This window comes from Myotis daubentonii, chromosome 7 (genome assembly GCF_963259705.1).
Source record: "Myotis daubentonii chromosome 7, mMyoDau2.1, whole genome shotgun sequence".
NCBI lineage: Eukaryota > Metazoa > Chordata > Mammalia > Chiroptera > Vespertilionidae > Myotis > Myotis daubentonii.
Window position 1 is genome coordinate 1208776 of NC_081846.1, and position 27616 is coordinate 1236391.

General features: G+C 56.7%; 1 protein-coding gene across 2 annotated transcripts; it reads left to right on the forward strand.

The window, feature by feature from the left end:
* Positions 1-1147: 1147 nt before the first annotated feature.
* On the forward strand, positions 1148-25760 carry FAM171B (family with sequence similarity 171 member B). Of its 2 annotated transcripts, XM_059702527.1 has the most exons (9): positions 1148-1439; positions 16925-17158; positions 17589-17681; positions 17819-17977; positions 18722-18892; positions 19909-20025; positions 24144-24264; positions 24504-25516; positions 25640-25760. In XM_059702527.1, exons 1-9 carry the CDS (start codon positions 1250-1252, stop codon positions 25747-25749), a joined length of 2208 nt encoding a protein of 735 aa, XP_059558510.1. In that variant the 5' UTR covers positions 1148-1249; the 3' UTR covers positions 25750-25760. The 2 variants fall into 2 exon arrangements, with proteins under 2 accessions (XP_059558510.1, XP_059558509.1); XM_059702526.1 differs by having other exon boundaries at positions 24504-25754.
* Positions 25761-27616: the final 1856 nt, after the last annotated feature.

A 27616-nucleotide genomic window follows, 5' to 3' on the forward strand; every position in this document is an offset into this window, starting at 1 on the left:
TATATGTGTGTATGTATACTATTTATATGTGTGTGTATACTATTTATATATGTGTGTGTGTATATATATATATACACTAGAGGCCCGGTGCATGAATTTGTGCTCGGGCGGGGCCCCTCCCGGCGGATCTGGGCTGTCTCACCCAGTCCCAATCGGGACTGATCTGGGCCGGCCGGGGGAGGGTCCACGGGAGGTTGGCTGTGAGAGCACACTGACCACCAGGGGGCAGCTCCTGCATTGATCGCCTGCCCCCTGGTGGTCAGTGCTCATCATAGCGACCATCCCATTGTCCGGTCCTAAGGGTCACTTAGGCTTTTGTATATATAGATATATCTATGCATATAAATTTAATTTCAGAGAGGAAGGAAGAGGGAGAGAGAGAGACATCAATGATGAGAGAGAATCATTGTTTGGCTGCTGCCTGCACGCCCCACCCTGGAATAGAGTGGCAGCCCAGACATGTGCCCTGACCGGGAATCGAACCATGACCTCCTGGTTCAGGGGTCCACGGTCCGCCACTGAGCCCCGCCGGGGGCTGTATTGTATTTTGGGGTCCGGCAGGGTGTTACCTCCAGCTTTGCTCTTTTTGCTCAGATTGCTTTGGCTCCTCATGGCCTTTTGGGGTTTCATATGAATTTTAGGATTTAAAAGGAGTATTTCTGTGAAAAGGCCACTGGAATCCTGAAAGGGGTTGCAGTGAGTCTCTAGATGCTTCCGGGCGTATGGACAGTGCAACCGCATTCACTCTTCCAGCCCCCGCGCAGGGATGGCGCTCCGTCGCCCGTGCCTTCCTTGCGCTCGTCATTGTTCCGTAGTTTTCAGTCTGCAGATCTGTCCCCTTTGGGTAAATGTATTCCTAAGGCTTTTCCGTGAATGCCTTTGTAAGTGGGATTTTTTCCTTAATTGCTGGTCCGTGTGGGCCATCGCTAGTGCGGAAACACAAACCTTACGTGTTCATTTCGGGTCCAGTTCTGTGGGTTTTGGTGGTCAGGGCGCACGCCTGGGTCAGGGCGCAGGTGGCCGGGTGCCGGCGGGCGCAGGTGGCAGCCGGGTGGCCGGGCTCCCGCTCCCCGCGCCCCGCCCCGCCCGCCCCGCGAGCGCTCGCGCGAGGATGCGGGTCCCTCCGCCCCCTCCTCCCGCCGCGCCCGCCTCCCCGCCGCCGGGAGCGCGCAGAGCGGAGCGGGCGGAGAGCCGCAGCCCAGGGCGCCCGCCCGCCGCCCGCCATGAGCCGTGGCCCCGGCTGCCGGCCATGGCGAGGCTCCGGCGCGCGCCCTGCGCGCTGCTCCTGGGCCTGGCGCTGCTGCTGCGGGCGCGCCCGGTCCCCGCCGCCCAGCCCGGCCGCTCGGACCTCAGCCTCATCCAGCAGCGCCCGCGGCCGCGGGACCGGGCCGCGCAGGACCCGCCCGAGGGGCCCGGGGCCTCCGCCTCCCCCGCGCCAGGTAGGTCCCCGCCCGGCCCTGCATCCCGGCTTCCCCGCCCTCCCCGCCCTCCCCGCCGCGCAGCTCCGCGGCCTCTCCCTGCCCGCCGGCCTCCCTGGGCACCCGGACCCCTGCCCAGCCCAGATCCCCTGCCCACCGGCCTCCCTGCCAGGACTGGGCGCTGCTGGGTGGGAGGTCAGCCTGGGGGCAGGAGCTTTCTGGGAAGCCCGGCTCTGCAGTGGGTGCAGAGGGTGCAGAGGGGGTGGGAGGGGGCGCCGGTGCTGCCTCCATAGATCTTCCCTCCTTCCCTGTTCCTGAAGGATCCCCTGCCGGGCTGTGCACACACCTCACACTCACTCTCTCACACACACACTCACAGACACACACACTCACACTCTCACACACACACACACACAGACACACACACTCACACTCTCTCACACACACACACTCACACACACAGACACATGCACACTCACACTCGCACACACACACTCACACACACACAGACATACACAGACACACGCATACTCACAGACACACACACAGACACATGCACACTCACACTCTCTCACAGACACACACACAGACACATGCACACTCACACTCTCTCACACACACACTCACAGACATGCACACTCACACAGACACACACACACAGACACACGCACATTCACAGACACACACACTCACAGACATGCACACTCAGACACAGAGACACAGACACGCACACTCACAGACAGACACAGACACACACACAGACACATGCACACTCACACTCTCACACACTCACATACACACACAGACACACTCTCGCACACACTCACAGACATGCACACACAGACACACACTCACACAGACACACACGCACAGACACGCACAGACACACAGACACACACAGAGACACACACACACAAACACACACACACGCACACTCACACACAGACACTGACACACACTTATACACACAGACATACACACTCACTGACACACACACTCACAAACCCAAATACACACACACACATACATACACACTCACACCCCCCACACTCACACGGTGCTCTCACACACACACACCTACACTCACACAGACACACGCACACTCACACATACATACACACACACTCACAGACACACGCACACTCACACAGACACATGCACACTCACACATACATACACACACACAAACAGACACACACAGTCACACACTCACAGACATACACACTCACTGGCACACACACACAAATTCACACACACATACTCACATATACACACTCACACACACCCCCCACACACTCCAACAGACACACACACTCACACACACACCTACGCCCACACTCACAGGCTCTCACATCCCTTCAGCATCCTGTTCTGTATCCGTTTCTGTCCTGCTCCCCATCTCCCCGCCCGCCCACCTGCTGTATTTAAATGCAGACATTGGAGAAAAAAGTCTTGATTGATTTTCATGTATTTCTCTCTCTTCTTATTCCGGGAAGGAAGGGTGTAAGGTAGTTTGCCAGAATCCCTTCAGGATGTGACACACTGTGAGGGGAGTTTGTGATGGAGGGAGGGGGAGAGGGGGAGAGGGCGAGAGGAGGAGAGGAGGAGCCCTGGTGACGCCCACACAGCAAGCCCCCCCCCCCAGCAAGGCCCCCCCCCCGCAGCAAGGCCCCCCCCCCACCTGCCCCAGGGGACTCCTGACCTGGGGGTGGAACTCACAGGCAGGTGCCCAGCGCCCTCCGGCCAGGGACTGGCCCTCAGCTCCTCCTCCTTCCCCCCCACTAGCCCGGCTCAGAGGGAGCTGGACTCCATTTCACTGCCTCTCCCCACCCCCACCCCATATGCCTGCCCTCCTGCTCTTTGGAAAGAAAAAAAGCCATGGATTTGTTGGCGAATGGGCTGAGGTTTTGCAAAACCTGAGCGAATTCCAGCATTTGTTTGTGTGTGTAAGTGCTGCCCAGTAATATTCCACGAGATGCTGGGAAGGAGACGTTTAAAGAGCGGAGCCAGCATCACACTCGGTGCTGCTCGAGCCAGGCGCCCGGCCAGGATTGGGGACACATGGGGTGCTTTCCCGTCGGGGTGCCCTGAGCGAGGAGGGCCGGCCCTCTCAGCAGGGCATGGCGCTCCCACGGGGTCCGAGCTGAAGGGCGCCCTGGACGCGGCTTTCCCAGGGGTTTCTGTCATGGGGAGCTGAGGCCTGGTCGCCTGCGCTGCTGGCTCAGCTTAAGGAAGTGACGGGCAGGAGTGAGGGGGCTGGACGTCACCCGTTCGTCTGGGAGAAGGCGAGTGGCCGGTTTAGGGTTCGTGGTGCGTTTCCTTCGGTTTATCGGGGGGAACAGTAGTGGCTGTGACTGCGCGGTGCATGTGTGAAGAGGTGTGTGGGGCGCACACTGACACCCCTCGCAGTGTGCACGGGGACATCGCACTGACAGGGCCCGTATCCTATCCGCGGCGTCGCTTTGAGGAGGGCGGAGGGTGGAGGGCGGACGGTGGAGGGTGGATGCCGGAAGCCCCCAGGCTCTGCCTCCCTCCACGGCGATGAGTGAGATGATGGAGCCGCGGCCATGGATGAGCCCGAGCCCACAGGTCCCCCCTGAGCCCTCCGCTTTCCCTCGGGACTCGGGCTCCCAGCCGGCCGAGCAGGAGAGCAGCAGCGAAGGCGGCTTTCCTTGTCGGGAGACAGGGCTACGCAGAGAAGGCACAGGGTCCCCGGGGCCCGAGGTCTCCGGGCGACCTGGCCGCCAGGTCTGGCCCGCGTTCCTCTCCTCGCACCACCAGTGGCCTTTAAACTCATTCAATAGGATCCTTTCTGCCCACCGCCCTCCAGGGGCTGCCCACCGCCCTCAGCCTGGACGCCGGGCCCTGGAAATGGCCTGCAGAGCCTCCACCCCCGCCGGAGCCTCCCCCCACCCCCCACCCCCCACCCCCCACCCCCCACCTCCCACCTCCCACAGCCCTGACCCTCCTCCTGGTAGCCACCCTGCCGCTCTTCCTCCCTTTGCAAGTGGCTGGGGCACGGGGGCCTTTGCACGTGCCTTTTTTGCCTGGAATCCTTTGGGTTTGCTCAGGTGTCACTATAACAGGGAAGCCCTTTTTATTTATTTTATTTTTTATTAATTTTTGGGGGGGACAGAGAGAGAGGAGATAGAGAGAGGCTTTCTCTGGGTGTCTCCCACTGGGGGCCCAGCCTGCAGCTGAGCCTGTGCCCTGACCAGAGCCGACCCAGCAGCCTTTCGGTGCTTGGATGACACTCAGCAACGGAGCCACGCGCCAGGGCAGGGGAGCTTTCCGACCGGCGTATGAAACCACCGTCTGTAAGATTCTCCCGCGGCAGGCAGTGTCCTCGGCTCTTAGAAGCCCGTCTCCCCCGGATCGTAAGCTCCATGGCAGCATCGCCTTTGTTCCGTTCACGGTGATATTAAACCAGAGGCCTGGTGCACGGCATTTGTGCACGGATAGGGTCCCTAGGCCTGGCCGGCAATCAGGGCGATCGGGGCCTTCTGGCTGCCCGCTGCCAGCTGGGGCCTTCCTTCCTTCGTTCTGTGCCACCCCCTGGTGGTCAGCGCACGTCATAGGAGCGATCGAAGTCCCGGTCTCCAGGTCGCACTCCCGAGGGGAGCCTGCAGAGTAGCCGTTTATACATAGGTTGTTCTGCATGTCTCTAATACCCAAAGGAGCACCTGGTGTGCCCAGGCCAGCATGGGTTTGTTGGATGGATGGATGGATGAGTGGACGACCAAAAATGCTGGCCTCAGGCCCAGCCAGCGTGGCTCAGGAGTTGAGCTTCGACCTGTGAACCAGGAGGTCACGGTTTGATTCTCTGTCAGGGCACATGCCCAATTTGCGGGCTTGATCGCCAGTGTGGGGTGTGCAAGAGGAAGCCGATCAAAGATTCTCTCTCATCACTGATGTTTCTCTCTCTCTCTCTCCCTCTCCCTTCCTCTCCGAAATCAATAAAAATATATTTTAAGAAATGCTGGCATCAAGATCCCTTTCACTGATGTAACCTCCTGTGAAATTCTTCTTGGAATTTAGCAGGCGACATATGCAAAGTAAGGAAACGTTCGGTAGAAGTATTTGTGGTAGAGGTTATAAATAGATATACAAATTTTGGATTTTTAATATCAGCTGATTTCAGTGTTTGTCTCATGCTGACCGTAGCTGACTGATTGATGCCAACACCAGAGTCCAGTTACTGGGTTCTGCCCAGGAAATTCTGTCCCCGTGTGCACCGGCAGCCCTCTTGTGGCCTCGCAGGCGTGAGCGTGTCTTTAAACAGCTGTGGCTGAGCAGCGGTTCTTCTCTGCCTCTGTGTGGTGTTCTGATCCTCAGGACGTGGTATGTGGAAAAGGAGAGGACTTTGCTCAGGAAAAATCTAGAAAATGATGAAGACACATCCAGTGACTGGTGTGTGCTGAGCAGATAGCAGAGAAACTAGCCATGGACCGTGGTTAGTGCTCTCTGGGTTTTATGATTCGGAGACTTTACGTCTCTCTGTTTGTGAGGAAGAAGAATGTGGGTTAAAAAGGGGCGAGTGTGTCCCAGCCAGTGCGGCCCCTTGTTTGGCACCGTCCTGTGCGCCGAAAGGTCGCTGGTTCGGTTCCCAGTTGGGGCGCGTATGGGAGGCAGTGAATGGACGTTTCTCTCTCACATCGATGTTTCTCCTTCCCTCCCTCCCACTTCCTTCCTCTCTCTCTGAAATCAATGCAGTTGGGTGAGGATTAAAATAAAATAAAAAAGTAAAAGTTGAATATGAGATTTAGAAAAATCAGGATTTAAAAACAGTAAATTTACATGTTCTCCTCTATACTAATAAAAGGGTAATATGCTAATTAGACCAGGCATCTTCCCGATGACCTTCTGGACATCCTTCCTGACAAAGCCAGGCCCGAGACAAGCCGCCTGCCCTGCAGACCCGGGCGCCAGTCGCTGCAGCTCGGGAAAGGGACAAGCCACCCGCCTACGGTCTCCTGTGGCTGCGGCCAGCCCGGGCGAAGCCGGCCCGGGTCCCGGGTGCCTGCAGCTGGCCAGAGGGAAGAAAGCCTGGGTCCTGGGTGCCGGTGGCTGGCCAGAGGAGGGAATCCTGGGTCCTAGGTGCAGGGCCAAGGCAGAGGCAGTTAGGGGCGATCAGGCTGACAGGGGAGCAGTTAGGGGCAATTAGGCAGTCAGGCAGAGGCGGTTAGGGGCTATCAGGCAGGCAGGCAGAGGCAGTTTGGGGCGATCAGGCTGACGGGAGCAGTTAGGGGTGATCAGGCTGACAGGGGAGCAGTTAGGGGCAATTAGGCAGTCAGGCAGAGGCGGTTAGGGGCTATCAGGCAGGCAGGCAGAGGCAGTTTGGGGCAATCAGGCTGACGGGAGCAGTTAGGGGTGATCAGGCTGACAGGGGAGCAGTTAGGGGCGATAAGGCAGGCAGGCAGGCAGGTGAGCGGTTAGGGGCCAGTGGTCCCAGATTGCGAGAGGCATATCTGACTGCTGGTTGTGGGATCAGGCCTAAACCAGCAGTCGAACATCCCCCGAGGGGTTCTGGATTGGAGAAGGTGCAGGCTGGGCTGAGGGAACTCCACCCCTGTGCACGGATTTTGTGCACCAGACCTCTAGCTAACTCATAAAATGCCCTCCTTAGAGAGCAGTGAGAGGAAAGGCGAAGGCTGAGACCTGTCAGTCAGTGGTTTTCTCCAGAGGATGCAGCCGCTCCGGGTTCTCCAGACGAACCAGGATCAGTTATTCATACATATTTGAGGGCCTGGGAAGAATGGACAAGAGCATCATATCCACTCTGATGCCCGGTAGATAGATGGGGGCGGGGGAGTGGAGGAAATAATGAGCTCCACCTCAGATCCTACCAGTGAGTGTGGGGGGGGGGGGGGCGCAGGGGCCTCCGGGTGGTAATGAATGTCCTCGCATACGGGAAAGCGTATTTTTATGGTATAGACGTGTTTTGGTTGTACATCTCACCGATACATATTTTTAAACTTTTTATGTTGGAAAATGTCAAAAATACAGGAAGCAAAAAAAATAGTATCTAAAAGGAGATTAACCAGAGAACTTGTATGCATAGATGCATAACCACGGACACAGCCGATAGTGGGATGGAGGCCTGGGGAGGGGAGGGGAGCGGGGTGGAGGGGGCATTGAGGGGCCGGGTAAAGGGAACCTCTTTCAACAAAGAAGATAAATAAATGAAAAACCCATACGCATCACAGCCTGGACGAAGATCACCTTCAGCTGTGAATTCTGTGCCCACACCTCCCCCCATCCCCCATCGCGGGTGGTTCTTTCCCTTTGAGGTAAAATACACGGACATGCGCACCCCTCAGTGCGCTGTCTGACCGATGGGGGTCCGCCCGTGACCACCCCGATGGAGACACGGAGCCTGCACATCCCCTCGCCGCCCCCGTGGCCCCTTCCCAGGCAGGGCCTCTCTTTCCCAGGGCCCACCCCCCCCCCCCCCCCGATGGTTTTCCCAGTAGGTGAGCGTTGAATTTCTGTTCCTCCCGTGGAGGCAGGAAGCACGGCCGCTCTGCGTGTGTAGCTTCTTTCGCTCAGTCTGCTTTCCGTGGGTCCCCCTGCGGTGGCTTGTTCAGTAGTTTTTCTTTTTCCTGCTGAATCGTATTTCATTATAGGAATGACCACGCTTGGCCTGTCACTGCTTCTGGGGATGGATGTCTGGGTTGCTTCCCGTTTTAGTGATTGTACCTGGAGCTGCTACATTCTTGTACAGACCTTTGTGTTGACACATCTTCTTTAAAGTATATATATATTTTATTGATTTCAGAGAGGAAGAGGGAGAGAGAGATAGAAACATCAATGATGAGAGAGAATCATTGATGGGCTGCCTCCTGCACGCCCCACACTGGGGTTCGAGCCCACACCCTGGGCCTGTGCCCTGACCAGGAATCGAACCAGGACCTCCTGGTTCCTAGGTTGACGCTCAACCACTGAGCCACACCGGCCGGGCCATTTATTTATTTTTAAACAAAACCCGATCACCGATGGCAGGGAACACCCCGAGTGGACAAGGCAAGGAGACCTCCGGTGGTAGCGGTGTGTGTTCGAGGGGCGTGCGGGGTGCTGTGCGAACACGGCTGGGGAAGGAGCCGTGATGTGAACATGCCCACGTGCAGTTCTCACCCCTGAGCACCATGAGCCTCGCTTTCTCTCCCTTTTCTGCTTTTTTGCTTCTTTCCCCGCCTGCCTCTATTTTTGTCTCCCATTAGCACTTGGCTCTCTCACTTCCTGGGCCAGGACGATGATCTCCTGCCTCTCACCCCCCCCCCCCTCACCTCCTTTCCTATCACTTCACAGTGAATTTAGAGCCCTTCCCCCAAACAGGGCCCTTTTTCTCCTCAAAGCACTGCCCCAGGGCCTCTGACTTTTAAAAACAAGTTTTAAATCTACAAGGCAAACAAGGGCACCGGACCTCTAGTTAACCCATAAAATGCCCTCCTTAGAGAGCAGTGAGAGGAAAGGCGAAGGCTGAGACCTGTCAGTCAGTGGTTTTCTCCAGAGGATGCAGCCGCTCCGGGTTCTCCAGACGAACCAGGATCAGTTATTCATACATATTTGAGGGCCTGGGAAGAATGGACAAGCGCAGGGGGAGAGGGGGCTGGTTTTTGTAGAGAAATCGGAAAAGAAGCCGGTTTCTCCGAGGGCGCCGTTGGCACCGCACAGCGGTGGCCGCAGAGGAGACGAGGCCCCCATGCCGGCGACAGGACGCGGGGTGTGTGTGCCAGCTCCGGGGTCTCCGGGTGCACAGACGGCCGTGCCTTTAACCCTCCGCACAGGCGACCTGCCTGGACCCTAGGGCATGGCCAGGACGCGGTGTTGGTGCTGATGGGCTTCCCAAGGACCCTCTGCACCCCCTCCCCCACCTCACCACCCCCCCTCCGGGAAGTTTTGATTATTGCTGATAGATTAACAGACTCATTAACTCCCTGCCTCCTGCCCATTTAGATGAGTGGTAACAATTAGCTTAGATTTGTCTGAAAAAGAGGAAACAGCCCCCAGGGCCTGCGAGGGTCTGAAGGAGGCGACTGATCCCTGTGGACCCTTTGAAATTCCGCTCTGGTGTCTGAAGGAAATTCTGGGTGTCTCCCAGGTGAGGTGAGAATGGTGAGAGCTGGGGGGCCGACTTCCTTGCCGGTCGCTGGTCTAACGGATCGGGGACGTCAGGGGTCTCGGTGACCTCTCCGCTTCCAGGAGGGGCACTCTGTTGGCGCCCCTCTGTCATGTGACCCTTTGAATCTTAGTGATTCTCGCGACCTGGCAGCTTCCGTTATGCGCTGAACCCCCAGTGTCTCCCAGCAGCTCAGGCCGCGGTCGTGGGTGTGCATTTTATTTTACTTTCTCCCGCCATGTAGGCGATCTGTTTGCTAAGGCTGCCGCTGGAATCACTTGCTCTCGGGCGCTTTTTAAACAACAGTGACATAGTGAGAGGAAGATTAGGTGGGTCCGCCGTAATGATTGTAATTAAGTGACAGAAAGTGCTACGTGCCTGGGAAGCTGGAAACTCAGTGGGGAAGAGGGGCCTATCGCCAGGGAGAAGGCACCCCTCGGGCTGAAAATCACGTCTTTAACCACAGACTCTGCAGCTCTGTGGGAGGGAGACCTGGAGGGGGAGTAGCTCTGTGGGAGGGAGACCTGGAGGGGGAGTAGCTCTGTGGGAGGGAGACCTGGAGGGGGAGTGGCTCTGAGGGAGGGAGACCTGGAGGGGGAGTAGCTCTGTGGGAGGGAGACCTGGAGAGGGAGTGGCTCTGTGGGAGGGAGATCTGGAGGGGGAGTGGCTCTGTGGGAGGGAGACCTGGAGAGGGAGTGGCTCTGTGGGAGGGAGACCTGGAGGGGGAGTAGCTCTGTGGGAGGGAGACCTGGAGGGGGAGTAGCTCTGTGGGAGGGAGACCTGGAGGGGGAGTGGCTCTGAGGGAGGGAGACCTGGAGGGGGAGTAGCTCTGTGGGAGGGAGACCTGGAGAGGGAGTGGCTCTGTGGGAGGGAGACCTGGAGGGGGAGTGGCTCTGAGGGAGGGAGACCCGGAGGGGGAGTAGCTCTGAGGGAGGGAGACCTGGAGGGGGAGTGGCTCTGAGGGAGGGAGACCTGGAGAGGGAGTGGCTCTGTGGGAGGGAGATCTGGAGGGGGAGTGGCTCTGTGGGAGGGAGACCTGGAGGGGGAGTGGCTCTGAGGGAGGGAGACCTGGAGGGGGAGTAGCTCTGTGGGAGGGAGACCTGGAGGGGGAGTAGCTCTGTGGAAGGGAGACCTGGAGGGGGAGTAGCTCTGAGGGAGGGAGACCTGGAGGGGGAGTAGCTCTGAGGGAGGGAGACCTGGAGGGGGAGTAGCTCTGAGGGAGGGAGACCTGGAGGGGGAGTGGCTCTGAGGGAGGGAGACCTGGAGGGGGAGTGGCTCTGTGGGAGGGAGACCTGGAGGGGGAGTGGCTCTGTGGGAGGGAGACCTGGAGGGGGAGTAGCTCTGTGGGAAGGAGACCTGGAGGGGGAGTAGCTCTGTGGGAAGGAGATCTGGAGGGGGAGTGGCTCTGTGGGAGGGAGACCTGGAGGGGAGTGGCTCTGTGGGAGGGAGACCTGGAGGGGGAGTGGCTCTGTGGGAGGGAGACCTGAAGGGGGAGTGGCTCTGTGGGAAGGAGACCTGGAGGGGGAGTGGCTCTGTGGGAGGGAGACCTGGAGGGGGAGTGGCTCTGTGGGAAGGAGACCTGGAGGGGGAGTGGCTCTGTGGGAGGGAGACCTGGAGGGGGAGTGGCTCTGTGGGAAGGAGACCTGGAGGGGGAGTGGCTCTGTGGGAGGGAGACCTGGAGGGGGAGTGGCTCTGTGGGAGGGAGACCTGGAGGGGAGTAGCTCTGAGGGAGGGAGACCTGGAGGGGGAGTGGCTCTGTGGGAGGGAGACCTGGAGGGGAGTAGCTCTGAGGGAGGGAGACCTGGAGGGGGAGTGGCTCTGTGGGAGGGAGACCTGGAGGGGAGTAGCTCTGAGGGAGGGAGACCTGGAGGGGGAGTAGCTCTGAGGGAGGGAGACCTGGAGTGGGTTGTGGATGTGGGTGTTTCTGGCAGTCAGCGGGGGTGCCCTGGTCAAACTCCACGCACAGAAGTCCAGAGCGTCCTCTCTTAAGTCACGGCAGGTGGTTCTTTGTCATGTTCCCTTTACTGGGGGGAGATGAGTTGTTTGTGCCCCTGGAATGGTTTTGAGGTTTTGTTTATGTTTTGATTTTAATGCTGTTTTTGCTGTTGCTCGTGCCAGGGCCACACAACCCAGGCGGACGAAGGAGGGTGAGGGACGGAGGAAGGAGGGTGAGGGATGGAGGGCCAGCGAGTGGGCACCCCCTTCCCAGCTCTGGGGCGCCCGGTGGGAGGTGGTGAGCTGGTAAACAGTGATGAAACCAGACCCCGAGGCCCCTCCCGGGGGGATGTGTGGTGGGACGCTGGGACTGGGAGTCAGAGGATCCACCGCTCATGGGCGGATCTTTGTTCTCTGGGCGGTTCAGCCGCGGGGAGGCCGGGGAGGTGCCTGTGGGTGTGTGTCAGGGTGAAGCTGGGCAGTTTCACTGTTGAATTGTCGTCTGAAGTTTCTAGCTCTGGCCCTGGTGTGTGTGTGTGTGTGTCTGCGCGCACGCGTGTGTATCACACCGACATCAATCGTTTTTCCAGTTTGAGCTCCTGCTCAGGCCTGCGTGTGCCCTGGGTCTGTGAGGTGACCCGGGGCCCAGGCGTGGGGCCCTCAGAGGGGAAGACGAGTGGGTGGCCGAGGTGTGACTTTGCCGATCACGTTTTCTGACGTCGGCGTTCGTTGTCTCAGCACGTTTGTGACACGAATATTATCATCACGTGTGAAAACACGAAGCACCACCCTGCAGTGGAGACGTTTTAGAAAGACCCACCCCTGTTCCCACCCAGCCTCCGCTGCCAGCGCTTAGCGCCTTACGTTGGCAGCCGCGCTTCACGGGACGGAGCAGACGGGCAGGCAGAGTTTTTAAGACGCGGAGTGAGGAGTGAGTTGACGGCTTACGGCCCATTGGATGTGTCCACAGCCCAGAGGCTCCGAGAACTTGTGCCGTGAACCTTCCCAGCAAGCGGACGAATCCAAATTCCCGCTGGAGCTCCCGCCTGCATGTGCTGCGGGAGGCGCCATGGCACGGACCGAGGCTCATCGGACCTGTCCTCAAACTTGACCTCTTATTGTTTTTTAAAGGGCAGCTTCATTGAGATTTAATGGGTGCAGTTTGACATACAAACCTTCTTCACATTCTCACCACCATCAAGATGGTGAACACAATCATCGCCCCCAGTTTCCTGGTCCCCCTCCTCCATCCCTCCATCCTCCTGAAGCGACCACTGACCTAGTTATTGTGCCTATAAAATAGTTGGAATTTTCTAGAATCTTGTAAACGGGACCATGCGACACGGACTCTCTTTAGTCGGTGTTCCCTCACTGAGCGTAGTCACTCTGAGTCGTTCTGCTGTTTGTGTGTTGATGGGAAGCGCCTTTTCATCGCCGAACACATGACACCGTGTGGTCCCACCGCAGTTTGTCTGTCCGTCTGTTGGGCATTTCGTTGTGTAAGTTCTTGCTATGAACGATGAGCCGCTGTCATGTCCATACCCAAGTCTGCGTGGACATGCGCTTTCCTTTTCCTGGTCAATGCTGAGGGTGGAACGGCGGGAGCATCGCATTTTAATCGGGGAGAACCCCGATTCCCTCCCCGTGAGCTGCGTGCCCTTCATCTCATGGGCGTCGTAGTTTTGGTCGGTGGCACTGTCCGTCTGCCTTTGCCGTCCGAGCAGAAGAGCCCAGGGAACAGCCTGTGTTCAGGTTGTGCCCGGCATCATTCAAGCTCTTGCCTTGGAAGCCGGCAGCCCCGTCTGAGGCTGACGACAAGGAACAGAGGGATCCGGGGAGGGACGATGCTAAGGCTCACAGCTCAGCAGCTGCACCTCCAGCTGTGGAAGGGGAGAGGCCGGTGGGTGGGGCTCCTAGAGCCTCTCAGAGGGTTCAGCTCCAGCAACCTGAGCCTCTGTGTGGGTATCTTTTTAAAAATTATTATTAAATATATTTTTATTGATGTCAGAGAGGAAGGGAGAGAGAGAGAGAGAGAGAAAGATCAATGATGAGAGAGAATCATTGATCACCTGCCCCCCTGTACCCCCCCTACTGGGGATCGAACCCACAACCTGGGCCTGTGCCCTGACCGGGAATTGAACTGTGACCTCCTGGTTCATAGGTTGACGCTCCACCATTGAGCCACGCCGGCCGGATATATTTTTTTTGTCGTGTTTGATTTTTCCATTTTCTCTTCGCCTCTGTGTGTCTCTATTCACATTGCGAAGTCCTGACAGAAATCTCTCAGGCCCCCACGAGATGCTTCATGCCGGTGGCCCAGCCCCGGTGTCGAGGGGCCGGGGCAGGCGGCCGGGGGACCAGTTTTGAATTGAGCAGCAGCGGCTTGTCCTCCACACGTAACCGTTTTCCGCACGAACTGGGCCTGTGCAGGTACCGTTGGGTGAGAGCACATCGTGTCATCGATACTCCAGCCTTTCAGATTTCCAGGCATTACACCTGCCGTTGGAGCTGGCAGCCATGGCTCTGGGCATGGGCGTGTAGGGACACTCCCGCTCCCCCCTGAAGCTGCTGTTACTGTATAGGATTTAGGTTCACAATGAGGGTCACGGCCGCACGTTCCTGGAATTAGAATGACCCCCAGGCTCACTGTAACCTGGTGTGGAGGTGGCTTGGTGCCGGGGTCCAACCCCAGCGGGTCCAGGGGTCCCCAAAGGTGTGGACGGAGTCGGCGAAGAAGGAATGACACGGAGACAGCGTTCAGTTGATCAGCAGCCTAGCCAGGATCTCCAGCCAAGTTCTGGTCTGGATCTCCAGAGAGGTTCTGCTCAGGTTCTCCAGTCAGGTTCTGTCCAGGTTCTAGTCAGGTTCTCTTGCCATGTTCTATAGTCAGGTTCAGTCCAGGATCTATTGCCATGCTCTCTCCAGCGAAGTTCTTCTGTCTCCAGGCTCCATGTAGGTTCTGTCTTCTGAATTCTGTCTCCTGAGTTCTGTCTCTCTTTTTTTTTTTTTAAATATATTTTATTGATTTTTCACAGAGAGGAAGGGAGAGAGATAGAGAGTTAGAAACATCGATGAGAGAGAAACATCGATCAGCTGCCTCCAGCACACTCCCCACTGGGGATGTGCCCGCAACCCAGGTACATGCCCTTGACCGGAATCGAACCTGGGACCTTTCAGTCCGCAAGCCGACGCTCTATCCACTGAGCCAAACCGGTTTCGGCATGAGTTCTGTCTCTTTCTGTCTTGTTACAACTGTATTTATACCAGTTGATTCAATCCTATCAATCTCTATTCCAAAGGTTAGGGCGTTTCTTATCTCCATTCCAGGGAGTAAAGATTATGTAGCTTAAGCATGATTGTTCGTAGTTAAAGTGATTAATTACCCGCCTGGAACTTAGTTGAGGGGTTTTATCCCCTCCCTGACTTCAGGGAAAAATCCCTACCTGGGGAAACAACCTTTCTCGGAGAGGTGACCTTGGTTAAAACACACAGCGCTAAGGGGAGCAAACATATTAAGAACAGTATGCCATATATGCCAGGTCCCTTGAAACAGCAAGGATGGACCGGCTCCCGGCAAATTCCCCCTTTTTTATTTTTTAAAAAGGCATTAAAAAGAAAAACCTGAAATGCTCTCTTGTATCCATTTTAAGAGTAGGATTGGCACTTTCCGCTATTACCTGAGTCCTGATCTATCACCCCAGGGAGAGCTTGCCAATCCTGCACTTTCCCAGGGTGGAAAGGCTGCAGTGGGGTTAAGGATAAGGCTCCTTGGGCCTACCTTCTCCCATGCCTCTACATTTACCTTTCCGGCACCTTTCCTTCCTCAGAAAAGCATGGACGTATTTCTTGTATAAAATGTTCTGTCTGACTGGGAGTAACCTTAATTCCTCTGCTAGCAAGCATATATGTTAAAAGATCAATACAGAGTCTTTTTTCTTTAGACTCAGTATGGCACATCTTCTTAATCTAAAGATCAATACAGAGTCTTCTTTCTTTGGACTCAGTATGGCACATCTCAATCTAAGAATCAATACAGAGTCTTCTTTCTTTGGACTCAGTATGGCACATCTCAATCTAAGGATCAATACAGAGTCTTCTTTCTTTGGACTCAGTATGGCACATCTTCTCAATCTAAGTTCTGTACTATCCACCTTCTTACCCTACTTATCCTCTGTAGGGGGGTTTGCAGCACCCTGGTGGAGTCCTATCCGTCCCGAATGTGGGGGCTCTCAATGGGGGGGGGGGCTTACCTAGGGGAATCCTGTTCCAGGGGTTCCCAAAGGTGTGAACGGAGTCGGCGAAGACTATCCACCCTCTTCCTATGGTGGAGTCCTATCCGTCCCGATAATGGGGCTTACCTAGGGGAATCCTATTCCAGGGGTTCCCAAAGGTGTGGACAGAGTCGGCGAAGACTATCCACCCTCTTCCTAAGGTGGAGTCCTATCCAGCCCGAGAATGGGGCTTACCTAGGGGTCCCTGTTCGGGCGCCATATGCCGGGGTCCAACCCCAGCGGGTCCAGGGGTCCCCAAAGGTGTGGACGGAGTCGGCGAAGAAGGAATGACACGGAGACAGCGTTCAGTTGATCAGCAGCCTAGCCAGGATCTCCAGCCAAGTTCTGGTCTGGATCTCCAGAGAGGTTCTGCTCAGGTTCTCCAGTCAGGTTCTGTCCAGGTTCTAGTCAGGTTCTCTTGCCATGTTCTATAGTCAGGTTCAGTCCAGGATCTATTGCCATGTTCTCTCCAGCGAAGTTCTTCTGTCTCCAGGCTCCATGTAGGTTCTGTCTTCTGAATTCTGTCTCCTGAGTTCTGTCTCTTTCTGTCTTGTTACAACTGTATTTATACCAGTTGATTCAATCCTATCAATCTCTATTCCAAAGGTTAGGGCGTTTCTTATCTCCATTCCAGGGAGTAAAGATTATGTAGCTTAAGCATGATTGTTCGTAGTTAAAGTGATTAATTACCCGCCTGGAACTTAGTTGAGGGGTTTTATCCCCTCCCTGACTTCAGGGAAAAATCCCTACCTGGGGAAACAACCTTTCTCGGAGAGGTGACCTTGGTTAAAACACACAGCGCTAAGGGGAGCAAACATATTAAGAACAGTATGCCATATATGCCAGGTCCCTTGAAACAGCAAGGATGGACCGGCTCCCGGCAGCTTGGAGCCCCAATGCATAGGGTTTTAGGAAGAAATGAATCTGCCGGAAGGTTTTCCACACCCTCCTGTGCACCCATCCACACACCCCTGTCTCCTGTGCCCCCATCCGCACCCCCGTCTCCTGTGCACCCATCCGCACCCCCGTCTCCTGTGCACCCATCTGCACCCCCGTCTCCTGTGCACCATCCGCACCCCCGTCTCCTGTGCACCCATCCGCACCCCCCCGTCTCCTGGGAGGCGTGTGGGCGCCGGGACATGCGCTCCGGGCCTGACGGCCGCGCTCCTGCCTCCCTCCAGGGTCCGTGTTCACGCTGAAGGTCCAGGTGAATGACGTCATCAGCCGCCAGCCCCTGAGCCGCGCGGTGGTCGAGGTGTTTGTCAACCACACGAAGACGAATTCCGCCGCCACCGGGAGCCAGGGCTCCGTGCTGGTCCGCGTGCCCTTCGCGCTGGGCCTGGGCCTCACCGTCCTGGCGCACAAGGTCGGCTACGTGCTGGCCCCGCTGGCCTGGAGGCCCGGCCGGATGCCAAGTAAGCGAGGGGCGGGTGCCCGTCCCAGCCCGCCCTCCGGGGCCTCGGTGCTGCTAACTGCACAGGGAGTGTCTGCGGGATCTGTAGCCTGGTCAGAAAGGACTGCCCGTTCCCTTTCCTCTCTATATTGTATTGATCTCGGCGAGGAGGGGGGAGGGAGAGAGAGATGGAAACATCCATGATGACAGAGTCATGGACCGGCTGCCTCCTGCACGCCCCACTCTGGGGATCGAGCCTCACCCGGGCCTGTGCCCGGACCGGGAATCGAACCCTGACCTCCTGGTTCATAGGGGGACACCCAGCCCCCCCGGCCTGGCTCACAGTTTGCTTTTGCCACTTTTTAGGGTCTTGCTGGAGCAGAACTGTGCATGTCTGCCCCCCCCCCCCCCCCCGGCTCAGTAACGTCTCTCCATTGTGCTGTATTTCACAGTGTATTCATCAGTGACGCTTTCTCTGTTCCCGCAAAGCCAAGCAAATATATGGCTGTTTGAGGACACCGTTTTAATTACTGGAAAGTTAGCCGGTAAGTGCAACGCTTTCTCCTCGGCTAACAAGTCCGCAGTTGAGGTGGTTCCTCTGACAACTGCACGTCCGCAGGGACGGGTCACTGTGGGCCCTAAGGTGGGAAATCTAAACGGATCAGGTTGTTTTTCCTTCCAGATGCCAAATCTCAACCAAGCGCCCAGTTTTCAAAAGCCTTCATCCAGCTCCCGGACAGCCACCAGCTGGGCAACGTGACCGGCTACCTCACCGTCCTGCAGCAGTTTCTGAAAATGGACAGTCTCCTGTATGCGACCGGAGCCACGCTTAACACATCAGGTGCTGCCTCCTTTCTCGCGGGAGAGCCGTCTGTAGGGGACAGTACCCAGCCTCCCATCCAGGCTGCCGCAGCGGTTTAGGTCGGACGCTCGCTGAGGCTCCGGGGCGGGGAGGGGGGTTGGGGGGTGGGGGGGTGGCACTTCACAAACACAGCCAGTGGTTAGATGCTACAAGCCCTCGATCCGCCGTATGCAGTGGGAGAAAGGTTAACAAAGCCTTCTGCACACCCTCCTCCAAATTTTACCTCAAAGAGGTCAAAACAGGTGTCGAAGATAGTAACGATTGTTGTGTGACCTTGTAAATTAAAAACTACATTTGAAAATGGAAATTTGATTTAGAGCAGTGGTTCTCAACCTTCTGGCCCTTTAAATACAGGTCCTCATGTTGTGACCCAACCATAAAATTATTTTCGTTGCTACTTCATAACTGTGATGTTGCTACTGTGATGAATCGTCATGTAAATATCTGATGTGCAGGATGGTCTTGGGCGACCCCTGTGAAAGGGTCGTTCGACCGCCAAAGGGGTCGCGGCCCACAGGTTGGGAACCGCTAATTTAGAGCAGTGTGCACATGCCTTTTTATAATTTTCTGCACCTTCTGTGCGTCCGTATCGAATGGGTGAGAAGGGTCAGTCGTGGGCAGCCCTGCTGGGCGAGAGGAGCCGGGTGTTTGGGCCGATGTGAGTGCTGCTGACGGGTCACCGCACCCGTGTTCACGTAGACGTTGGTAAACGGCCTTTTTCAGGTTTGGAGAGCATCGAGCTGACGCCCCTGGCCGCGGTGTGCGTGAAGATGTACTCGGGCGGCCGGGAGCTCCAGGTGGCCGGCTCCGTGCAGCTTTCGCTCCCGCTTCTCCACCCGCAGGGCGTGCGGGCGGGGGACCCCGTCCCCGCCTGGACCTTTGACATGAACACAGGTGTGTGACGAGAGAGGCATCCTGGATGCTCTTCTTGTGAATGTTGGATCTTAGAAGTAGGTTTCTGCACGTTTGTTTCAGCTGTATGGAAGTGTAACTGCCCGGTGAAGTCGCTCTATTTCAGTGTAAAGTCACGTAAGAGGCCTCGTGGCGGAACAGCCCACTCACCAGGGTTGTTGGTATGCACATCCCTGCCTTGGGCCTCAGTTTCCTACACGGTGAGTGAGGGGCGGTTTGAAATCACTTTGAAGAAGAGATCTTCTTGTTCGAGTCCTGATTTCAGGTTATTCCTCCTGGCAAAGGCCTTTGCCTCTACTGTACCTTCCAGCGAAAGGAATTTTGGGGTTGATTTATCACATATGCAAACACTGCATACGCTCTACCTGCCCAAAGGGAACCCCAGAACAGGTGGCAGATAACCAACCGCCTGTCGGATTTCACTGCTCGCATCCTTACGATAATCGCAATAGGCACAATTTAAATGTGTTTTTATTGACTTCAGAGAGGAAGGCAGAGGGAGAGAGGGATAAAACATTGGTGATGAGAGAGAACCATCGATCGGCTGCCTCCTGCACACCCCACGCTGGGGATCGAGCCCATGTCTGTCGAACACAGGCCTGTGCCCTGACTGGGAATCAAACCGTGACCTCCTGGTTCATGGGTCAACACTCAACCATCGAGCCACACCGGTCGGGCTCAGTAGGCACAATTTGAACATTATTTGGAGAGTTACGATTTCCTAAAACATCCTGTACTTATTTGTAATGATTTTATTTTGTGTAGTCACAACAAATCATTCAGATCATTTTATTTAATATCTTATTATCATAGGTACTATAGTACCATGTGACATACGATGTATATATTATCCCATGGTAACATATTGGTACAGGTTTCATAATTTTTGAAAAAGTCCTGCAAGGTTCTCTCTACATGACTTTCGGCAAACTCCTTCAGCTCTAAAGGGATAGATACCGACTGTAACTGCTTGGCGACTCCACTTTCCTTTCTTGTAGGCACTTGGATCAGTCACGGCCGGGGAGTGGTCAAGGACTACAATAATCATTTAATCTGGACGTACGACGCGCCGCATTTGGGCTACTGGATAGCAGCTCCGCTTCCAGGAACTAGAGGTGTGTAAAAGTGAAACAAAAAGTAATTAAAAAACGCGACCCCCAAGCAGCCACGCTGGCACTGACAGCGGCCGACCTCGTTATAAGTGTCACGCTCGCTGAGGTGCAGCGAGCACACGGCTTCCGGGCTCTTCGTCTGCTCCGTGTTCATAAGAAAAGTTAGGCTCCATGAGCTCTAAGGTGAATATGAGGTTTGTTTGGATCAAGTCTTCCCTTTCTCTCTCTCTCTCTCTCTCTCTCTCTCTCTCTCTCTCTCTCTCTCTCCTCTTTCTCTTTCTTTTTTTAAGTGAGCCAGGTCTTTATGTAGATATAGCAGGAGTTAAATTTTCTCAGGGAACACCATCAGAGATCACAGAACATCTATATGTATAAAAGCCTAAGCGACCGTTTGAATGTTTGACCATCTGACCAGTAGCTATGACGCACAATGACCACCAGGGGGCAGACGCTCAATGCAGGAGCTGCTGAGCTGTGGTGACTTGGCAGCTGTGGTTCTCGGGTGACGCACCCGGAACCAGAGAGGAGAGAGCTAGATTCCAGGGTGCATCATCCAAGAACCTCCCTCTTGCAATCCGGGACCCCTCGGGGGGTGTCAGAGAGCCGGTTTTGGCTCAATCCCCGCAGGCCAGGCCGAGGGACCCCCACCGTGCACCGGGCCCCTAGTTTCCATATAAAACATGAACTTCGCAATTGCAGCTTTCTTTCATACACTTCAGCGAGTAGCTGAGAGTTCTTGTTGTCTTGATATGATAACTCAGCTAAATAGTTGCTAAGGAGATATGCGCTCAAAACGGTGGGTACAAACGGGAGTTGAATAAAGGCAGGAAAAAAAGTCATTCCCTGTCGTCTAGTACAGCGGTCGCCCATGGTGGTCCGCGAGGTCCGAAAGGCTGGTGACTGCTGGTCTGGGAGTAAAGAAAAGATAAAACCAGTCAGCAGGTCAGCAAGGAACAGAGTTACGGTGCCAGAGCCACATCGGGGTCAGGGCATCTGGTGGGAGTCATGCCCGGTGTTGCTGGATGGCTTCAGGCAGCCAGGCAGCTCTTCTGGGCCACCGTTCCTCCTCCTGCAGCGACAGGGTCAGACCCACAGTACGTACGGGGTTGGTTTCCTCGTGCAACCAGGTTTCTGAAGGCCGAGAGGACACTCTCTTTTTTCTGAGTTCACTTTTTGTGAATAAATTCCGCCCAGACCAGTGAGAGCACCTGGTTGCCAGAGGGGGACAGGCTCTGGGTGATTGAGACGCGGTGAGGGCGAGGGGGGTCCACGGGGTGATGGGGAGGCCGAGGTAGCAGGTGCCAGGAGGCAGGGTCCCCGCCCCGACTCAGGCCCACCAGACGCCGTCACTGGCTCTGCGCGCGATGGCTGACACCCTCTGCCGTCCTGTCCTCACACGCTCCTGGCCTCCCAGGGAGGGAGAAGGTGGGGGCCCGGGCCTGGGTCCTGAGCACAGCCCTGGGTGGAGGAAGGGCTGCGGATAAGCGTGTCCCCAGCTGCTCCCCAGGTAAGGCAGGTGCTACCCGGGGAAGATGGGCCTGCCGTGTGGGCGGGCGGAGGTGGACGGGACCCGAGGACGGCCCAGGAGGAGGAAGGGGCCTCTCAGGTTTCTAGATGTAACAAGGCGTCCAACGACACCACGTGCACCTACGGCAATCCGGCAGGTACCTGTGAGTTGTGCAGCTCTCTCAAAAGACTCAAGCACTGCATATTTTAGCCATTAAGTCTTCTTTTTAAAAACGTTTTATTTATTTAAAAAATATTTTTATTAATCTCAGAGAGGAAGGGGGAGGGAAAGAGAGAGGGAAACATCCATGATGAGAGAGAATCATGGGCCGGCTGCCTCCTGCAGGCCCCACACTGGGGGTCGAGCTCACAGCCCCAGGCACGTGCCCTGACCCGGAATCAAACTGTGACGTCCAGGTTCACAGGCCGACGTTCAACCACTGAGCCAGCCGGCCGGGCTAAGTTTTCTTAAATAAAGAGACATCCTCTAGCCTGCTGCAGGTGCCCGGGCTGCACCAGGCCTGCTGCCCCTGGGCCTTGGGGTGGGGCTGGCATAAATCGAGTTGCCTCCAGCCTTCCCTGCAGCCAGTGTTGCCAAGGCAACTTCCCGGCCTTCAGCCTCCGCTCTTGTCTCCCACCTCCTCCTCCTGTAGCTTGTGGTTTGCAATCTCCAAAAACAAAGCAAAGCAAAACCTCCAGTGCGCTTCCGGGAAGTCTGGGGGGAATGAAAGCTGCGTGCCCAGGCCATCCCTCCATCTAATCCTGGGTCGTGGGTCGGAGAGTTAATCCCGGGAGAGCCTGGCTCCGGGCCGGGAGGCGGCTGCCCAGGCCGGCAGGACCCTCCCAGTGCACACGCCCGGGGCGTGGTGACGCTCACACACCTTTCTCCGCGGCTCCTGTCCTCGCACTCATCACGGCGTCTGTTCATGTGAAGGCTCTCACAGTTTTTCTGAAATTAAAAAAAAGGTTTTCACGTTCATTGTTTTATTGACAGTCTTCGCATTTTAAACTGTGCACGGAACAAGACATTTTTAAAGATTGAATTTATTGGGGTGACATCGGCTAATAACACCATGCAAGTGAAGCTGAATTTGGTGCTCGCGTAGGAGAACTGTGAGCCCTGAACCGTGTTGGTCCACGGGCTGTTCCCTCCGTGTGGGTTCTGACCGCAGTGCTGAGGACATTATCACTCAGAAACCAGAGGGGGTTGCCTTTGTCCTCACGATGCAAAATACCACGTGGCCTTGCCAGCTGTCCAGCCTCATCCCGTTCCCTGTTTGCAACTAGAATGAAATATTGATGAGAAAGAACAGTTAATATTTAATGTCACCCTTCAGCTCAGCGAACACCATGCCATTTCATGTCCAACAAAGATCGCCTGAGGAGCACTTGTGCTTTGTAGAGAAGAAGTATAACTTTTGGGGGGGGGGGTATTTTTATTTTATTTATTTATTTTTATTTTATGTTATTTTTTAAAATATATATGTAATTTTTATTGATTTCAGAGAGGAAAGGAGAGGGAGAGAGGGATAGAAACATCAGTGATGAGAGAGAATCATGGATCGGCTGCCTCCTGCACGCCCCCTACTGGGGATCAAGCCTGCAACCCAGGCCTGTGCCCTTGACCCAAACTGAACCCGGGACCCTTCAGTCCACAGGCCAACGCTCTATCTACTGAGCCAAACCGGCCAGGGCTATTTATTTATATTTTAAATAATTCTTTATTGTTGAAAGTATTACATATGTCCCCTTTTTTCTACCATTGACCCCTTCTAGCCCGCCCCTGCCCCCCGCCCCAGGCCTTCAGCACCCCACTGTCTGTGGCCAGGGCCCATGCATATATGCACACAAGGTCTTTGGTTGATCACCTCCCACCACCACCCTCCCTGCCTTCCCTCCGAGATTCCGCCCTCTGTTCCATATTCCATGTCTCTGGGTCCGCTTGGTTCATCCGTTTACTCTTACTGAGAGAGAAGTGTACCTTCCCCTGAACATCCACCTGCAACAACCAGCTTACATGGTGACCTTATGGGTTGTAAAAGCTGGATCTTTCTGAACTAGGTTAGAGTTTGGGCTGAGCTTTTGTCTTGGAAAGACTGTGGATCAGGTGCTGAAGGAGAGGGAGGGTCCCGCCGAGACTGACCTCAATCCCTTCTGCTGCTGCTCCTGCTGCAGGCGGGTCTCTGGCGGGTGGGGTGGGGGGGGACGCTGTGCTCTGCCAGACACTCGGGGCAGCCTGAGTGTCGCTGCCTTTGCCGGCGCTGACCAGGGGTCTGAAACAGGCGCTGACCAGGGGTCTGAAACAGGCGCTGACCCCCCTGGAGTCTTAGTTGGCAGGTTTCTAAACAGCGGGGGTTGGATGTGGTGACGCCTTCTCTCCCAACACTGTTAGGAGCTGAGCATTGCCGTCCAGTCCAGGGTGGCCGGTGACGGGCTGGGCACCTGCTGGAGCTGCTGAGCGGAACGTGGTCGATACAGAAATCTGTATTCATGTGAATCTTAAGTAGAATTCTCTCTGAAAGTCAATGAGAAAACAGCCCCAGGAGAGGGTGACACAGTAATAATGTGTGCACTTCCTTCTCGTGTCATTTGCTTGTTTCTACGGAACCGCTCAGGCCCGGGCGGCGGAGACTCCGTGGACATCGCCGCCTACCACACGGTGTTCCTGACGGCCATCCTGGGGGGCACGGTCATCATCGTCCTCGGCTTCTTCGCGGTGCTGCTGTGCTACTGCAGGTGCGCGGGCGTTCGCGTGCACCCCACCCTCCGTCACAGGGTGGGCCGGCGTGAGCTGCGGGCTACAAAGTGCAGTCTGGGACTGGGTGGGCTCTTTACAGCAGGGGGTTAACCAGGAGGGGAGCGTCCACCAGCATCGCCCACGGGGTGCCCTGTGGTGGGCTGGCTGCCGAAGGGGCTTCCAGGTTGTGAGCTGTGAACACTGTGCCCCCTCTCCCCCCCCACCCCCACCCCTGCAGGGACAGGTGCGGTCCTCCCCAGAAGAGGGACAGGACGGTCACCAAGCTGGAGGCCCTCAGGAGAGACCAGACCACGTCCACCACGCACATCCAGCACATCGGCGCGGCCAAGGCCGCCCTGAGAGCCGAGGACAGGGGGAGCCCCTCCCGCAGCCCACAGAGGCCGGGCCTGGCCAGGCCCGAGGCGGAGGAGCGCGTGGCCCTGGTGAAGACGCGGGAGCACTTCCAGCTCTACGGGGAGGACGCGGCCTTCCTGCCCGCCCATCAGCGGACCCCAGCGCCGGCCTCGGAGCCCCGGCCGCTGGCACGCGCCCCGGGCAGCCTGGCCCCCCGGGGGGACGCCGAGGAGGAGACGCGGCACCTGGCGGGCCACCCCGAGGGGTACGCGCGCGCCCCGCTGCCCGAGCAGCTGCTGCACCTGTACGGCCCGCCCCTCGCCGTCCTGCAGGGCGCGGACCTCTTCGCCCCCGAGCAGCTCCAGCTCCCGGCGGCCCGGCCGGCCACGCTGCCCCGCAAGGGGCCGCTGCTCTACGGGCCGCTGCGGGCGCCGGGCCCCGGGGAGCCCTCGGCGCAGACGCTGCCCCCGGCGCCCGGGCTCGCCCCCGCCCCGCCGGCCCGGGAGGAGGGCGCGCCGCCGGGCCCCGCGTGGGGCCGCTACCCCAGCAGCCTCCTGGAGTCGGTGTCGGTGCCCGGCGCGCTCAACGAGGAGCTGCAGGGCCTGTCGGAGCGCGCGCGGCGGGCGCTGTCCCCGCCGCCGCCCTGCCCGCACCCGCGCGCCTGGTTCGTGTCGCTGGACGGGCAGCCGGTGGCCCCGGTGCGCCACTCGTTCATCGACCTGCAGCGCGGCCGCCGCGGCCACAGCCACAGCCACGACGCCAGCCTGGACTCGGGCGTGGACATGCACGAGCCCCACGCGGGCCCGGGCCGGCGGCTGGAGCGCGAGCGGACCTTCCTGCGCGGCGCCGCCCCCCGCGCGCTCGACCTGGAGGACGCGGACCTGAGCGGCAGCGAGAGTGGCACGGCCGGCTGCTCCCCCGAGGACCCCGCGCCGGACGGAGGGGGGCCCCTCCCCGAGCGCCCCGGGGAGGAGGAGGCCCCCGGGAGCCGGGGCGCCGGGGACGGAGACGAGGCGGCAGCCGGCACCTCCCCCGCCAGGAAGCGGGGGCGCCCGCCGCTCCCCAAGAGGGACAGCAAGGCGAGCATCTGGAGGAAGCGGGAGGGGCGCCCCCTGCTCCCCACCAACTAGCACCCCCTCCCTGCTGTTCATGCGCGTGTCGGTGTAAATTGCAGGAGGAACTTATTCTTTTAAAATATGTTTTTATCGATTTCAGAGGGAGGGAGAGAGAGAAACATCCATGATGAGAGAGCATCGTGGACCGGCTGCCTCCTGCGCCACCCCCCTCCGCCCCCCCATGGAGCCGCAACCCGGGCCTGTGCCCTTGACCGGAATCGAACCCGGACCTTTCGGTCCACAGGCTGACGCTTTATCCGCTGAGCCACACCGGCCAGGGCTAATGTATTTTTTATTGATTTCAGAGCGGAAGGGAGAGGGAGAGAGAGCATCGTGGACCGGCTGCCTCCTGCTCGCCCCCCACTGGGGCTGGAGCCACACCCCGGCCCTTGGCCTGATGGGAATCGAACCCTGCCCTCCTGGTTCCCAGGTCCACGCTCAGCCCTGGGCCAGGCGCTGGTCCAATATGAGCCCGAGGAGCGAGACCGACCGGGCGGGGCCCTGAGCGGAGAGAACAGTGAAATGGGAGCTCCGCCGTGAGGGAGGGAGGCGCCCAGGACGGCTTCTGGCCCACCCTCCGCACCCAAGTGCTCACAACCCGGAGTTCTTTGTCTGGGAGTGTGGCTCCGGCAGCCCCCTCTCCCCGACTCCCTTAAGGCCGCTGTGGGATGTGCACCCCAAAGCTGCCTCCATGAGAAAGGGCTGCTCGGCGCTGAGGACACCCCGTGAAGCCGTGGGGATGAACCCGCTCTTCAGGTGACATATGGCCGCTCTGCTCCCGCCGCCTGCCCTGGAACGCAGTGGACCGGTTCTGGGCTGATGTCTTTCTAGGGTTTGAAGGCCACTCAACCTTTCCGTTGTTGCTGCTGCAAACACAGCATGTGGATTGTATCGACCCCAAGGGCACCCCATAGTCACATACGATGGGCAAGAAGCCACTTGGTTGCCGGAGAGGGCAGCTCCAGAACAGACAGTAAGGTGATAATTCGTTATTTAGAAATCTGAGAAACGGATGCTCTGATACTAAATTTTTATTTTAAAATTTTTTTCCTTCCCTCAAAAGTGAAATGGGCTTAGCTGTCCAGGAAAACTTTACACCCATCGAGAGAGAGAGAGAGAGAGAGAGAGAGAGACTCACCAAGCGCACCTTTAGTTTCAACTCTGATACATGGAAGCGAAAACCAATTCTAAGATACATCTTTTATTAACAAAAATTCTGTCACTAAAATGCTATTAAACTTGATTTTTTTAAAGATCAATAAATTAAAAATGTTCCTTATGAACATTAAAACATTAACAGAGTGTGTGGAACTAAAGGAAATAGCCTTGCAACTTTTTTCGTAAATGTCGATGAGCTAAAAAAGAAATGTCATTTCCCTGAGACTCAAAAATACCTTTGGGATATTAGGTGTGTGTATAGATTTTTTTCTGTTAATATTCATAAGAGATGTTTGAAAAAAACAGTTTCAATTTAATGGGGAAAGCAAGTTTTTTCATAAAACACTTGGAGCCTTAGCAGCACCCCCATCCGCACCCCCAGTTTCGGAAGTAATATGTCCCTGTCCACTTCATCTCATCACAGCGAAGAATTCCTCGTGAACACATGCAGCTGTTTATGATGTTTTCTGCTCCAAGTTACCAGTCCTAGATCCCAAATAAATCCCTTCTTAATTAAAATCCACACGTCCCGTTTTTCTTAAAATTTCCACGAAGGCCAGCGCCTGAAGCAGATGCCCCTTTTTCTTGGGGGGGAAAATGGGGGGAAAATGGCTTAATTTCTCATCCTGCTGATCAACATGAGAGCAACAGAGAGACCCAAGGCACATAGATCGAAAGAGCCAAAAGGAGCCACCTCAGCTTAGAGGATCTGTGGACGCGCCAT